This window comes from Phalangium opilio, unplaced genomic scaffold (genome assembly GCF_054372755.1).
Source record: "Phalangium opilio isolate 3A_F unplaced genomic scaffold, DU_Popi_V2 ptg000344l_1, whole genome shotgun sequence".
Classification (NCBI taxonomy): domain Eukaryota; kingdom Metazoa; phylum Arthropoda; class Arachnida; order Opiliones; family Phalangiidae; genus Phalangium; species Phalangium opilio.
In genome coordinates this window covers 1,803,240-1,820,131 of record NW_028324227.1, presented here as the reverse complement: position 1 = coordinate 1,820,131, position 16,892 = coordinate 1,803,240, and the positions used below count along the sequence as shown (strand labels likewise).

Below are 16,892 nucleotides of genomic sequence, written 5' to 3'. Positions count from 1 at the left end.
GAATTTTCTTTAGACGATCAAAAGAACTTTTTATTTCGTAAATTTCGCGGTATAGAAATCCCAAGTCTCGAATACGTTTGCCTTTAGTTAGAGGACACAATGCATTGATGCAATTTCCTATTCCCAACGTCTCTTGCCAACATCCCCGGGTGTATTCCGATTAAGGAACAGACGACGCTCTAATCGGTTAATCGTTCCGATCGAAGAAAGTTCCCCTTTTTTCTTCTTCTAGCTCCATCGTCTTCCTTCTTCATATATATATATATATATATTTTTTTTTACCAACTACTACTTCTTGCGGGGTTTTCTTTCCTATTTTTTCCTCTTTTAGTTTTCGATGTGTCTTCGCTTCTCTATATTCCCAGCTGTTTCTTACCTTAACATTTCGAACTTCTACGGAGAAAATTGCGCGTGCCGGTAAAGACAACTTTGGTCCGTCCCCGATGATTGTATAAAAGCCGCGCGCGGCTCGTCAGATCCCAGCCCGAATTGTAGATTACTTTTGTGGGGATGTGATTTTTTCTCTCTATCTCTCTCTCTCTTTCTTCTTATTTCTTTCCCTTATTCTTCGATTACACCACCACTCTACAACTACTTACTTACAACCCCTTTTCTTAGCGGAATATATAAGGGTATTTGTAGACCTATTTTTATTTCTTTTGTGAATTTTGAGTTTGTGGTAGTAAAGAGTTCAAGAAAAGTTAAGATCGGGTTTAGAAAAGGGATGAAATAATTTAAACTTCAATGGAGAAAAATACTAGGTATATTTTTAGTCCGTACATATCCTTTGATGAGTTTTTCGCGTGATTAACTTGCAGTTGAGGATGACGTTTAAACTTAAAATTATGTCACCCTTTCTTGCCCAACAGTTTAACTTTAAAACCCATTCCGGCATACGGTACCAAGTGACTTAGTTTGCATTTTGTTCAGTAAAAATGGAAATTTCAAGCAAAACAAACTGAAAATTAGTATAAAATAAGGCGTAACATTTGTTGCCATTTGCCTTTAAATTGTTTACAGAAGGAGTATAAATAGATTATGTTCTTATGGTTTTTTGACCCACACTCGGTATTATAATTCGTTTACGTCTCCAGGGTAGAGTTATTATTTCTCTTTACGCTGAAGTTACATTATACATTTTAATGCCCTGGAGAAATGAACGCGAGAAGAATTTAAAACCGGAGATTTTTGGTGTTCAGTCTGGGGTAGTATTTTTTGTTATTAAGGTCATACATTTTGATTTATAATTTTAAGAGTGTCTCTTGACCCTTTTTGGAAAAGCACGGATGACGGAAGAATAGAGTCTAGGACATTTTGCGTGACCAATGGATATTTATTCCGCTCTTGGAAAAAGCACTCGTTTCTGGCTGACTCTCCACTCGATTGACTATAGCTTTAAAAATATTAAAGAGAACCATGTATTATTTCGGGGGACATCTTGAAATATCAGTCTCTTTTATTTTGGTAAATAGGATTCCGTATTGCGCTTTGTCTTTAGTCACGCGCTAAATCACTTCTAAAAATACGTTTTATCGACGATATTTGAGAAAATACATAAAAGGTTTCTAGTTATATTAAAATAATGTAGAAATATTTATCTTATTCTTTCTGAATGCCTTAATGCATTTTTTTTCTTCAACCCCTGGTAGTTGGTTTTTCCCTGAGCATTGGAGTGCGGCGGGTGAAACATTTCTACAGGGGCTATGGGAAAAAAGCATTATAATGGAAACCCTGTAAGTGGGCTTTAGTGTAGGGTTTATTTTGGACGGAAAATATGAATAAAGTAATATCAATTAAGAGTGAAGTAGAGTTACTTACAATATTGGAAAGACCCTATTTTCCTATAGGTTTTTCAATATAAAAGGCTCTTTTAAAGGTTGAAACTGAGTATATTGTACAATTTACTACTTGAAGAAAACTCCCAAAAATAATCTAATTTTATTAACTATCTTTGTATAAGTTTAATCATAAGTTTATAAGATATGTTTCATAAGTTCGTCACAGGTTACTGAGAGTTTTTCATGAAGTGATGCAGTTCATAGACGCCTGGTGAGGCGCTGTCAAAGGCTTAGTACAGACTAAATAAGAAGATGAACTTGAGTGTAGTCAATTCTCGCTTGTCGTTCTCGAACTAGCTCTTAGTAAATCTCTAGCATTCCGAAGTATAGGTAGTGTCATACTTATTTAACATATCTTATAAACTTACGGTTTAATACTCTAAACTCTTCAGGCCCTTTGAAAGTTCTAAAACAAAAGTTGTATACATGTTTCTTCTTTTAAAGTTTTGTTACTAATTATAGCGATCTTATTTTTGAGGAAGTTTAAAAGGGAAATTTGAAACCTCAAGTCCATTTCGGGTTAGCCGAGCACACTAAGATTCTGGAAAAATAATTTCTTCTTGTTTATATCAAAAATGGTGTTAGTTTGCTGGAATCATTACTGTATAAGGCGTTTCTTAGGCACCGTATAGGTGGTATTACTAACGCGTATAACGAGACGGTCTTCATTGAAAGCCCCCCAATATGTAAAACCTCTCGACGTTCTTTGGTGGCAACTAGGCTTAAGGGAACGACGACACGCGGGACGGCGACATATATTCTAAAAAGGCCTGGGTGAAGGAACGGGGAAGAGGGTATCCGCGTCGCGTTTGAAGTTCCAACTTAAAAGGTGCAGGCTGTATCTTTGCTTCCCTCGCCAGCGTGTAGATTGAAAATCCAATTTCCCCTTTAAGCAGTCGAGTTCCTTGGAAATGACCCTCTTGAACGGCAACTCGCCTCTCGTAAATACTTCTCTCCTACGCTTACTACCTCCTGTTCTCCTTCTATACTATATGACCCATAACTTTAAGACTACCTCGGACTTATTAAGCCTTATTCGCACTCTTCTCTCTCTCCCTCTCTCTCTCTCTCTCTCTCCCTCTCTCTTGATCTCGTGGTTTATATCTCGACGTCTCGACGTCTTTTGCTGAATTCACTCTTATTTTTGCCCTTCTACGTAGGTGTACATTGGCTTACTCCCTTTTTAAACCTACCATTTCCGTGGTATACTGTCTACATTTTCTTCAAAAATCAATGTTCGTGGACTATTTTTCATATTTAATTTTTTTTATTTTAATTTTCGTCTGAATTTCTGAAACCATATACGAGAAGATGATTGGATGTTTTGACCTTTTATTGGATATGGAAACGTTTTGAGAATAATACTCAAAACTTGGTCAACAAGGAATTTAATATAAATTTGTCTGCTATATCTTTACAAGAAAAATAACTATAGAGATCCCAAACACGACTCCTTATAATAATTTGCGTTTGTGGGATGTTATTTGGGTTTATTCCAAATTCTAATAATTCTTCTAAATTTTTTATATTGTTCACGTGTAAAACAAGCTCCGAATTTCCCCTCATTTCTGAAGAATTATTAGCTGAAATGGTTCAATTTCAAAGCCATAATAGTAAAGATAAATCAGATTTCCGTCATCTGCTAAAGAAGGTTTCTTTTAACGCATCAAATTGCTTGCAAACAGAACTAAGTTTTCGCGTCTTTAGTTAAACCAAATGAAGGCTCATTTGATTAAGGTAAACCCAGACCAGAAAATTCGTACCACTGCGAACTCGATTGTGGTTATCGTATCCAACTTGAAGAAAAGAAGATAGAAAGAAAATCGCCGAGCTCGGAAGTTCGGGGGAAGAAGCTTCGAAAGACGGTATTAAATGCAGACAGGACCAACTTTATTAAAACGGACCGAGATTTGCGGGAGGACAGAAGGGGAAATGACACGTAAGCCCCAGCTCTACTATGCACCGTATACCAAGAGTGAAGGGGTACGGGAGATGGTCTTTTGGATCTCTCGGAGGGGCAATCGAGATATGTCGTGAAATTTCCAAGCTCCACTCTAGTATCTAGACCCTTCTCCAGTTATAGTAGCGGCCTGCGCTAGTCGACTACTCGCCTAATAGGCAGAGGGGAACTTTATGATTTTCGGCTTTGGTTCGGAACCTTAACAAGCTGCGTCCTTATATACATACACAGGCGAGCTTCTTGCAAATACTATACTGTATATTATATACGTACAGCAGTCCAGTATTTCTTATTACGCTGCCAAATATACGCAAATCTGAAACTAGAGAGTGCATGCATGGTCGCGACGTTGAAGAGGATTTAGAAACCCCTTATAGAGAGATTGCTGGGACATAGTTTGAGGAAGAAGAGTCGGGTTTAGGCTTTATTCCATCGTCATTTTCTAGTTAGGCCCCACAATTCGTACACGGAGGGTCCCTTTCCCGCGTTACGAGTCGTAAAGATGGGAATCGTATATCCTCTTGAGCTCTCATTAGACAAATAACTCTTCATTGGGACGGTCAAGTTCATTTTCAATCAGCGGAATCAGAACTCAACTCACACAAGCATACTACAATTTGGAAATCAGAGGTTGCCAATGAAGCCATTCGCGTTCACTTCTGCGGTTGATGGCACGCTGATTGTTTTGCATATTATAGTATTTCTGTCCCCATGAAGGATTAATTGTCGAATATTCCCTAGTTTCGGTAAAGTTCTATTTCTATATACTCTTCCCTTAAGCGCTGTTCTCTAACTCGGTCCTTTTTGGAGTTAAGGTTCTCGACTGACTCGCGTGCTTACGGGTGCTTTGTGAACTTCAAAACTATACCCTTTGTAAGCGTGAGGAAATCATGAATGGTATTCCAGGCTTTAAGTCCAGATTTATATACTAAAAACCCTACCTGGTATCGCTCCTTCCCCCCATTGAGCTTCGTTGAAACGATAATCGCGAATGAATTCTATATCTTACCCTGACGAGAGTTAGTAATCGAGAACTGGACGGAAACGCCGTTTATATTTCACGGGAAATTCACGCTCCGAGCTATTAAGGTCGCCTTTTCCATTTTAGACACTCGCTTCCCCCCCCTCTATATACATGAAATTAGACGGCACCTTTTCTCCCCACCACGTATTCTCCTGTTTGATTATATTCTCCACGAAGTTTCTAATTAGGAAAATTCAACCTTTTGCACTCACTATACACTGCACTTCTCTTTCCTAAATAGAAAAATCTGTCAACCGAATCTCGTGGATTTTATTGCTTCCAACACGACATAAAACTTTTTAGGAGATTTTTATTTCAAGTATAGACTAAAAATATAAGCCCATAAAACTCGAAAGGTCCTTGATTCTTTTTTTTTTGCGCACGAAATTTACCTAAGAAATTAAGCGAAAGTCATATACTTTCTCACGTAACCTTCGACCCCCTCGTATCTTTGTTAGATTTTTACGAGGTATAAATTAGTTTTTTTAGAGTCAGCAAAATTACAGAATGACAGTTCACTATGTATAGAGACGCGTAATTAGTGTAATTTTAGAAAATTGTAATTAATTTACCAAGTATTGTCGCCATGCAGCGGTACAATACCTATAAGCTATGTCCAACGTTCTTATTACGTTAATCCGGTTTGGGTCGTGTGTAGTGTAAACACCTTTAAAACGGTTCCGAAAATGAAATCTGGTCAACAGTGTTTTTCACTTTGGTAAAAAATCAATTTTTTGAACTTCCCCTTCATAACCAATTTACAACGAAGAAAAAAAGAGATCCGTGAGAAAAAAGGTTGTGGCTTAAAAACAAAATTAGATAGCGGTTCAGTGGCTCGAGGCGCTTTCTAGAGGTTTGTCCTTTTTTCGGTCGACCGTCTGTCTATTTGATTTGGTCAAGCGTTGGGTTAGGTATTCCATGGAGGACAGTAGTTTCTAACCTTTTCGGGGAATCTATATAGAATGGACCCTTTTCTCCACCTATTTTTTTTTTAAACGCTATTCCAATCACGTATGTCCGCGAGAGTCAGATTCCGAATCTGTGGTCCGCGTACACGAGTTTTAGAGAGGAGAGAGAGTGTACTTTAAATATAAATAACCCTGGCAAGAAACACGCTATACTAAAATAGGTTTTTTCTCTCGTTCATTTTTCACTGGATGCACTTCCTAAAAAAAACTAAATAACGGAAACATTATTTTTTTTTATACGTCGCTCTCCATTTCATTTTGGAGGAAGCGTACAAGCAAAAAAAGAGATAGAGAAACGCGTTTCGTTGTCTGAATTATTATCTCTATTAAAAGCTCGAAAGCGGGTAGAAATCATCGAGAAAAACAAAAGGGGGGAATACCGAATGAGAATCCTCGCGATATTAAACCGGTGGTATGTTTTTTTCTTTCCTTTTTGTGACGTTTCGTTTTTACCTCTTGTACAATGGATCCTCTTGAGAGAAACCGCGCGCAATTTCTCCTAAAAATGATTAAGAGTGTCTACTTTATTTCGGTGCTCGGACATAAATCTCCTTTATTACTATTCAAAAATGTTCCCCCGTTGATTCGTATTTTTAGTCATTGCCTTACGCTTAAACGCGCAAAACCAACGGTTGGGAAAAAAGAATGGGAGAAGTACGAGACATATTCTTTCGAATGTATCAAGACTCGGCTCGGGTTGTCATGACGACCTAAAGTTTTGTATCTCTTTCACTCGCGCTGTCCACGTTATATATAAAGCATCAAAATGGTTTCTATGGTTACCCCGTGACTCTATTCGGAATAAAAGGCGCCAATATAAACTTTTTTTTTGACGAATGGAATAAAGAAAACATAACATTTATATGCATAACGTGTTACGTCAATATACATGTATGTGACACTCGTAACTAAACTTTTCTTAAAGAGAGGTTGAAATGTCTTTTGCTTTCGTTGTATTGTTTATACTTTTATTTGTAATATACCCGCGGTGGTAGATGGAATTTAACTCGGGAAAGGTGGTAGTTTGGATGACGAAGGAACATTGAATTTGGTGACAGTTAGGTGATTAATGCGTGAAGGGGTATTTGGGAATAATTTAGATCAGGGAGATGACTTTGATTGATGTTACATTAGCCAACTTAAAGTAGGTGAATTATTATGGGAATTTCAGCTGACTTTTGAAGAGGCACAAGTTGGGCAATTCGGTGACTTTTGAAGAGCTATGAGTTGGGCAATTCGATGACTTTTGAAGAGATATGTGTAGGGAAATTGGGTGACTTTTGAGTATTGGTTACGCTTGAAAAGAAAAACAATAGAAACTAGAAAGCAATTTAGGTGACTTGGAGACGGTCCAACCACCTTTTAAGAAAAATATTTTCTTGGTGCCGTTTTCGAGATAAGAAATTCAAGAAGTGTAATTTTGTTTATGCTTAATTTCATTTCCTCATCTCGTTTTACCTTACCTCGCCTTTAAATCGGAACTTTTATCTCTGAAACGGACAGACATCAGGGAAGTAGAAGAAATTCGCTTTTAGCTTTGGCTCGTTGTGTTGGAAACCCTTTTTCCGCTGCTTTTAGCACCACGCCTACTAATCCTTTAATCCTTGACGAATCGGTAATCTCCCTCCCTCGTCCTTCCTATTTTTATTCTTTTACTAAACGGAGCGAAATAAGAGCGTATCAACAAGGGAGGAACTTCCTCTTTATTAGAAAATTTCTCCCTCTTTTCTAAGTCTTTTTCACTCTCTCTGTTCCATTATGTTTTTTGTATCGGTTTATCTAAGCGGAACTCGGGAAAGTCGACTATATATACTTTGACTGAGAAAAGTAAGCGTATTTTCTTCGCAAACGGATATAGACGGACGGACTAAGGGTGGGAGTGAAGCGAGATACAGAGAAAAAACAACCTCGAAAGAAAATCGGTTTATTTTTCCTATAGAACCGCCTTTTAAAAATCTTCGATTTTATAATGTTTTTTTATTTTTTTTTTATTTATTTTTTAAATACTTCTTCCGTTTCTTTCTTTTTTTATTTGGCTGTTTCCTGGGACCATCCTTCTTGGCTTACACAAAAAACCTTTTATATATATCTTAGATATATATATATAAATATACCGGTATAGTTGCGAAATAAATATTTTGGGGTGGATACGGTTATTTTTTTTTTCTATGGGCGTATTTATTCCTTAAGTTGATTAATTATGTATTTTGTATTTATATTAGATACAATTTAATAATATATTTATCATTTCGAATTGGCTTTTAAAAACATTTAATCGAGGGGTAAGACACTTGAAGTGAAGGAAATTATTCACTATAATTCCTTGAAAATTTCAAATAATTTTACGCGTATTATCGTTTAGCTGTTTTTGCACGTGAATCACGTTTAAGGCCAGTTCATTGATGTGAAAAATAAGAGTAAAAAAAATTTAAAGTATTATTTAGTTTAACTTTCATGTGTTATTTTAGTTGTCTAGGTAATTTAATATCTGGTTTAAACCTACGATAAGACAACTTTACTAGACAAATGCCTGAAGGCAAATCGTAAATATAAGTCGATATAAACGTACTAGGCCTAGCTTTTCAGTTTTGTTCTTATGACACAGAATGATGTGGAAAATAAACAAGATTAATAATAATGTTTCATGAGAATTGGAAGAAATAGGAACAATGCAGATATTAGTTATAGCTTTTCCCCGAAACAATACTCGATCTCAACTGTGGGAGCCTCGAATGATTAAAGCTATTTGTCATTTCCAAGATATGAAATTACCAGACCAATCTAAAAACGTGGGTTAATCCATTTAAACAATCTCCGGATAAAAAAGTAATCGGTTTTAATCCTCGAAGGACTTTATTCTGGCGTTGGCTTTGATCGGGGGAAAAAATGGCCATTTTTTACTTACTAAGTCGTGTCGGGTCTACCCCATCCGAACCCTTAATGATTAGGTTTGCGCCAAATGACGCATTTCGGCTAAAAATTTCCCCTTCCTCTAACTTCGTGGAATATAAAAAGAGATCTTGGCGCCAACCCGACTTTTTCCCTTCAAAACGGCCGACTTTGCATGGCTCGCTCGATCTGTTAGTAATTGTGTGTCATCTAGTTTCTACCAGCGCTGAGTATATATGGCTTTGAGAGACTGCAGAAGGTAATATTCGTGGTGTCCAACACTTGAATCCCTTAGATTGGTAATGGTTTCAAAACCAAATAAGACGTGATACACGAGGCATGACGCGCACCATTATAATTTTCTAATGAAACCAATTACGGAAGTAGACGATTAAATAATCAAGTTCAAAATTACAAAGTACCCTTAATTGAACACGAGTACATTAAACTTGATGTTATCGTTCTAATTTTGAAGCTGAACATTGTCAAGTATATTTTTCCTCGCAATGCGTGATATCATGAAAACATAGAAGCGACGTTTCATGATACCGTGATGATGCTTTGCGAAGATTTGGGAGGAACCTGTATCCCTTTTCTGATGTCACTATGGCGAGCTTATTAAAGTATAGTTTGAGGTAGAGAGCAGGGTATTGCGAACATTGGCGAAGTGTACTTCCCCTCGATAATCTACGTGGGAAGGTAGCCCTGACTATGGGTCCGTGCCAGGGATACGCCCTTTACCAACTCGCTAGCTAGACTCTCCGCGCTTCGGTTCTGTCGCGTCGACCCAAAAATAGGAAAGTACCCCTCCCTTCTTCCCATAGCGCTCACTCTTCCCTAAAACAACTTCCTTTTCCCTTGATCTTAATTAGCCGAAATTATATTTAAATATTAATATCTATTATTTTCATTACGCCTAATGAGGTACTATTTTTAAGCTTATATCTCAATAAGCTTAATTTCCATATTGATTAAGTATACCGAATCAACGTTTGAAGTATTTATTATCTTTTTGAGTTTTCAAATTAAGCAGGAGAAAAATCCCTTGTGCTTTTCAATTTTCATTCGTCCAAATTCTTGCGAAGTTTAAAACTTGACGTAATTAAAATACGGCGAACGTCAAAGGTAGTGAACTCTTTCATCTTATGAAATACACTGGGAGAATCGTCGCTAATTATGTTTAATTGGGTTATACCAGGACTGAAAATACTGACTTCTGTTGAACAATGTGGAATAGGCTTAGGATGGTTGGGACTCGGGGTTCGCGCGGATAAGTTAGAAAGGATATTGACTGTGATGAATTATTTTATTCATACGTTCGGATGAATGAATGTATGGGGTATAATAGAATATAAAGCAAACGCATTAACGGAATAACCCGGTAGGTTTTTAGCTTCTTTCGTGAAGGCGTGTATAATTCACCGACCTTGGGAAGTTAATCTACATTTGGATAACTGGGCTTGGAGGAAATCTGTTGTAGCGGGGCTGGTTATGGCGAGGGACATTTCTGTATCTGAAACAATATTTTGTGCCTTCAGAATGCGTGCGCTCGTTCAACACGAGATGTATACATTTTAGAGCTGACGACTCCCAATATATTTTAGCCAAAACCGAGGTAAAAGATAGGTCCAGAAAGTTCGTAGTAGCAGACGGTATTTCATAGACGGTTATTCTGAACTATGTTGTTGGAATAAGTTATGTTCCTTACGATATTTTGCCTTTTAGACGAGAGAGAGTACGCCAAGTTCTCCACCTATTAGGTAGAGCCAGCTCTAGACAATGGGGAGTTGGAGGTTATAATACTAACGGATCATTTTTTGTGGGAGTCTGGCAAACGACGAGAGAAGCTAAGAGTGTAGGTGAATTAAGTATGGGGGTGACGAAATGCAGCGGGTTTTCTCTCTCTCTCTCTCTCTCTCTTTTGGGCACTAGCAGGTGGCCGACATCCAAAAAAAGGTATAGCCATATAACGGTGTATCTCACCTGGCGCTAGGGACCCCATCGATTTCTAAATGCTTTCCCGCGTGGCGTAGTCTATGCACTACCTAGAGAGAAAGAAGGGCTCGTCGCAAAAATAGGCGCGCGTGAAAATTGGCGGGAGAAATTTTCTTACTAGGTTTTTTTTCTCTATATGGTGTCCCAAAAAAGTGGTTACCATGGATACCTTTTAATGTGAGACAAAACACAAACCTTTCGGACGTATATACGGTTGTTGGACGTACTATATAGAGGTCAAAGTTTGACCCCACGTCCCTCTCTCTCTCGCTCGCTCTCCCTACCCGCTATACCCCCTTTAGTCGAGCGAAATGGTTTCTTTTTATCCCTACGGATGAATGGAGATCCCGTGACAACCTTCCGAAATTGACCATTAGGGGTTTAGTTGCCCCTAGTCAAACCATTGTCTAATTTGTTATAAGCGCCGTGTCCTAGGTTATAAGGTTTCCTTGTATTATTCCCAAGTTGGCGTTAAGCGTTACTGTAATATTGGAGTTTGTATAATGGGCCTACAGTTACGTGTATACTTATATTTGAACTGTCTTACATAAAGGCTTTAAGCTCATTCACGATTCTATCTAGAAAAAAACTATAAAACCACAGTTAAGAAAAGCTTCTACTCCTCTTGGTAAATTCTCTCTGATCTGAGAGAACACACCGAAAAAACTTAAGTTCTTGGTGGAAAACTTTCTTTTTAAGATGTGGTTAAACCTATTTAAACCTTTTTAAAAACCTAGGCATATTTTTATTGTTTTATCTATTTGGTTCTTATGGGAAAATATCGTGACATTATAAAAAATGTAATGAGTAATTTCGTTAATTATTTAAAACTAACCCGAATCTTCCTTTTTTTTCTATTCATAGGTTCGAACGCTATTTGTCAGTGGTTTACCAATGGATGCAAAACCAAGGGAGCTTTACTTACTTTTCAGAGCGTACAAGGTAATTAATTAATTATTTTTTTCATATATACTTAATTTAAATATTAGACTTTAAAAACGTTGAAACATTTCTGTATTGCGGGTAAAACATTTCTACAGGGGCTCGTAGGAAATACCCAGGCAAAGTTCAGCCTGGTGGGATGCTTTACCCTGATACAATATATACCTAGAATATCAGGACACATTTTACTTCACGAAAATTTTAATTAATTTATTATCCCTTTGAAGTAATTTAGTAACTTCTAACTTCTTAATGTGAAATAGACTAAAATAAAGCATGTACGCTACTTAGTGTTTACATATAAACTATTTAAACCAAAAAGGGGTTAGAATTCCAACGGCATTCTATGCAGAATATGCCAAATAAACATATTTTGGGTTCAAAACAAGACACTCTTAGTTAGAATGTTTAGTTTGAAATATTATGAAATCAACTTGTTGTTCCTCCCCCAACGTAACGTATATTAACTCCTTTTTGAGAAATCTAACTTTAAAGAAAGTTGTGAAAAGAAAATTCTTATTCTATATCCGAGGCGCATAAGATCCTGTGAAACATTTATTACCGCGTTAAGCTCTCCTCTTTCGTTTAAAAGTAGTTCTTAATTGAAAAGAAAAGCTTTTTTTTTTGTTCCCTTCCGTTCTTGGAAAAAAAAAATGAAAAAAAAAAATAAAATCCTTAGTTTCAAGGAAGGGAGAATAGAAAGGAAGAGACCGTCGTAGTGAAAAAACAGCGGGGTAATCCCCGTTCGGCTCTAAGCTCGCGTACTTCCTTACAGTCTGTGTGTGAAAATTGGAGGAAAGGACTGCTCTGGTGCACCTTTAATTTAATGTATAGGATTAGTTTCTACGAAACTTCTAGCTTTTTTTTTTTCTACTTCTTTTATACTTTTCTCCATTTTCGGTGTACCCTCATCTTATTTCTTCTCGCTCTCATTCTTTTTTTATACGCGTGTGTGAATTTATTCAAATATACTTAAGAATATGGAAGAATTATCGTGTTGTCGACGTCATAATATTGAAACGGTTGGCAGAGGATTTATTTATAAGGATCCAATTGATGTATTCGTGTTTTTATACGCTGTTTCGATATTCAAAAGTTTATCCATTCGAAAACTCGCGACAAATTTATCTGGATTATAAAATGGATGCGTTATTGATTGAGTAATGATGTAATCGTTGGGAGTTTTACATCTAGGAAAAGCCATTAGGTTTTTCATAATTACCTGTTTTTTGATAGCATTACAAGCAAATCAAGATCATCTACATAGTTTTCAGACTTGGAGGATTCATACCATTTACACAAGGAGGCCTGACTTTTGACTCTACCACGTAGTGTAAATGGTATGAATCCTCCAAGGCTGAAAACCATGTATTATATTTTATTAAATAATATTTTAGCTACTGCTTTACCGCTGAAATCAACAGTAGGGTAAATAAATCCAACAGTCAGGATCATCGGGCCCATATTCATGAGGGTATTTGAATAAATTCACGTATTTATATATATAAACCTTCACCCTAAACTTCATCAATGATTAAAAACCTCGACTCGTAAGGTTTCCCTTATGCAAGAATCCTTTTTTTTTCTTTTTTGTAGTTGATGTTATTATTTTTAAGGAGTTGTCTTATTTGGACGGTAACTCTGTATGTCTTTTAGGGATTATTTTGGTAATAATTGAATTTAAAACTATATAATGCGTAAACACAAAGGTCTAAGCCTCATATATTATAAAATTAGCTATGCAAAGTCGACAGTAAACTTTAGTCATGTTACAAGAATATACTGAGTTCATTGGGGAAAGCCATGAAGTATATTCCGAGGTTAACGTAAACAATCCCCTCCCCTAAGCCTGTCTATCTTTTATAATACTCCTTTTATTCATTTTAAGGGATTTGCATTTAAATATAATGTGTATCAGCACTGATTTTAAAATTTTTTTTTATGAAAATAATTAGCAAATCTCGGTTCTTTTGTTTCTAATACCTGTAAAATGTTTAAATGGTTATATAAGTTACGCCTCCTGGTGTAAATGGTATCAATCCTTCTACTCTGAAAACTATGTGAAGTTTATAGAGCTAATTAGAATATTAGGATTTTCATCAAAGTTCAATATCTTACATTGGACATGCGAAACTGTAATAACTCTTTAGATCTGCACGCGGAAATGTATTTGCTTCGCTTTGGCTTAACTCTTCAAGTTAGACACTGCGGGTATAACCCACCCAGGCTTTTAGTCATCGATCTGTGACGTCACCAGGTGTGCGCGTTTGATACTGGGCATTATTTTTTTTTCCCCGCGCGTCTCCACCTGCCACTGTACCTGGCCCTAGCTTATACGCGCTTTGGCATCAAGAAACGTTTCTATCCTTTAGGGACTGAGCGTAAAACTTTAATGATAAAAATGGCATCCCCATTTTTTTCCTCGTTTTCCTTTTTATTTATTTATAATTTCGCGAGAGACAATTTTCATCCTGTTCCGAGGAAAAACATAGTGAATAATTAAAGCTCGCTCTTAGTCCACTATCTCCCAGTAATATTTTAATATCATTTCGCTTGTTTTTTGCGTCAAATTATGAAAGAAACTCTCTCGTCATAATATGCATTTTTTATCAAACTAAGATGTTCTTATATCTGCAAAAATCTTACTGTATATACGTGTCAAGAAAGATTATATATCATACCAAGAATTATGTATTATACACGAATTTTTAGAATTCAGATTTATTATAATGTTAAGATATATAGCAAAGGCACCTGGATTGGCCCGTTGGGACATTTTTATTAGCTTTTGAGCCGCCATTTTTAAGGTGCTCATGTTAGCGTACATTAGATTATAAAGTTTCTATGGAAAAGTTAAGTATTAACTTAATTTTGTAATATTTTCTAAAATTCTTGTTATTTTACGCTTTTACAATTTAAGAAACTGAATTACAAGCGCGTACATACGCTACTTGCATAAATTTTGTTTTAAACACAATTTAAAATTTAAGTTCCTCTCCCAAGAGTAATTAAAAGTTAAGAATTAACTAATTATGAACCCTATTCTGCAATAAATAAAATATATTCTAGAAAGTTCTGGAGACAGTTGAGTACAGGAGACAGGGAGTGTAATAAAGTCATTTGACAATTTTCTCCTTACATTTATACCAATGAACGAACTGTAAACAATAATATAGACCTTTAAAGACGAACCGATACAAAGTGGCTCCCCGAAATCTTGGTTTACTTAATCCTCGGTCCCTCACTTTGAAAATGAGCGTTAGCGCGCAACTTGAATGCGAAAATAAAGTGAGTTAGGGGTGGGTGGACGTGGGAGAAATGGGTTGAAGGAAGGTAAAAAAACATGAAGGGAAAGTTGGGAACTTTGTTTTCTGAATTGGCGAACGGCGGAAGCCATATTCGGAATTTTGATAGCTACCTTACTAGTTGCTCCCAACCTTCTTACCACGTCCCTTTTTTCGGCTATCTACCATGCAGGCACAAATTGCGCTCACCACGCTTGCTTTTCTTAATTTTTTGAAAGCCCGCCGGCGCATTTTCTCGCATTTATACTTGTACAAGAGTAGACACATTTCAACTTTTTTTTTTCTTTGGTAATATCACTAACACGTTCCTACCATTTCGTTTTCCCCTACAGGGTTACGAAGGGTCTTTGCTCAAAGTCACTAGCAAGAACGGGAAGACATCGTCCGTAAGTTTCGACCCCAGTTTTATTCTTTATGCAAATTATTTTTCTCCTACACATGCCGAAAGGAAAATTTCTTTTTATTTTGCGGTAACGTTCGTTCCTCCAATCATTTCTTTAATTTTTAGCCCGTTGGTTTTGTGACGTTCACATCTCGCGCCGGCGCGGAAGCGGCCAAACAAGATTTGCAAGTAAGTTTCAGAGTTTTCTTATTTTTTACTTGTTGTTGCAACTCTCATTTTCTTAAATGGGTTTGCAAATTACTTAAAGTCTGCTTAGTTTTGTGGTACTTGAGTTTGCGGGAAAAAAGGAACGAGTAACCCTTGTCTAAACGACGCTTTGGGAAATCGACATAAAAGCCTAGAATTTTTTATAGCTTAAGCCCTTTTTTGAGGTTAATATTTTTACTTGTATACTCGGATAGTTTATGTTTAGGTTTAGTCAGATGTTCATTGCGAGATGTAAAAGCATTTACATAGACACGCGAAACATTTTTCCAAACAAGGCCTCTAACCCGCGATTGCCGCTAAAAGATATCCGCTCGCGTTACTGTCGATTAAAGATGAACTCGTTTTTTCTCTGAGTGTAGCAAGGAGTTCGATTCGATCCGGATCTGCCTCAAACCATCCGGTTGGAATTCGCCAAGAGCAATACCAAAGTGAGCAAGCCCAAGCAACATTCGCCACCTGCCGCCGCGACGCACCCAACTTTAGTGCACCATCCTCTCGCGGGACGTAAGTATCAGCACGGATAATCCCGTTTTTTATAGACCTACACTTTCACTATATACTTAGAAGCGCTTTAAACTTCGCACCAATATCGTCAATCATCCAATTACCAACGCCAACGCAACTAAGTAAGTGTCTAGAACACATGAAATAGCAAATAGTACGAACTTCAACTGTTAAAACTCGAAAATATTCAAATCTGTTCGGCGACTAATTGATACCCAACCTATCACGTCATTTCTTTTTTATTTCAAAGATCTATCAACTCAGGTTAGGTGCCAGGAATGTTGCTAAATTCATTTGTCCACGTCTTTCATTTATTTGATATTTTCATCGCTCGGTATATTGATGCCAAAGAGGGTTTTAGTAAGAGGTCCATTTAGTCGTCTTAGAAAACCTTGTCCAAACTACTCTTTCTTGACCTTAAGCAAAGGTCACCTTAGTTAGTTGGGGAAGTCAGTCTATAAACAAACACTCAAATATTCATGGTAGAGCCTGGTGTACATCAGGATATTCATAAATGGGAAAGTTCAATTGCGATTAAGTATACTAAAAACCTTTCCTTCCGAAGTTGATAGGTTTTTAATCTTATAAGATATCTTTATGGATGGTTCTGTATCAGAAACCTCGTACAGAGGTCGCGCTCGGTTCAAACCACGTTCGTTCGTATTACAATACAAAGTCTAGGCGCAAAATTGCAATTTCATTGGTTTTAGGGGATCTGCAAGGGGAGGTAGGCAATGCATGGGGCAAATCTCTCTCAAGGGGGCTTATAAAGGTGTCGTCGAAAACCGATATTATTATTCAAAGCGAGCGCGCGACGGCTCTACTATAACGCCCGCGATAGCCTATCTCGTCTCGAC

The 16,892-nt window shown here is 37.0% G+C and overlaps 1 protein-coding gene across 6 annotated transcripts in view; it reads left to right on the top strand.

Annotated features, from left to right (window-relative positions):
* Positions 1–16,892, top strand: part of cpo (RNA-binding protein) — a 117,924-nt gene that overhangs the window by 83,117 nt on the left and 17,915 nt on the right. For 4 of the 6 annotated variants that reach the window (XM_089859919.1, XM_089859921.1, XM_089859916.1 and 1 more), the window contains 4 exons: positions 11,539–11,616; positions 15,254–15,307; positions 15,430–15,492; positions 15,891–16,036. In XM_089859919.1, coding sequence (XP_089716045.1) covers positions 11,539–11,616; positions 15,254–15,307; positions 15,430–15,492; positions 15,891–16,036 — 341 coding nt within the window. The remainder of the gene's footprint in view (positions 1–11,538; positions 11,617–15,253; positions 15,308–15,429; positions 15,493–15,890; positions 16,037–16,892) is intronic. The other 2 variants (XM_089859917.1, XM_089859918.1) reach the window with 1 other exon arrangement.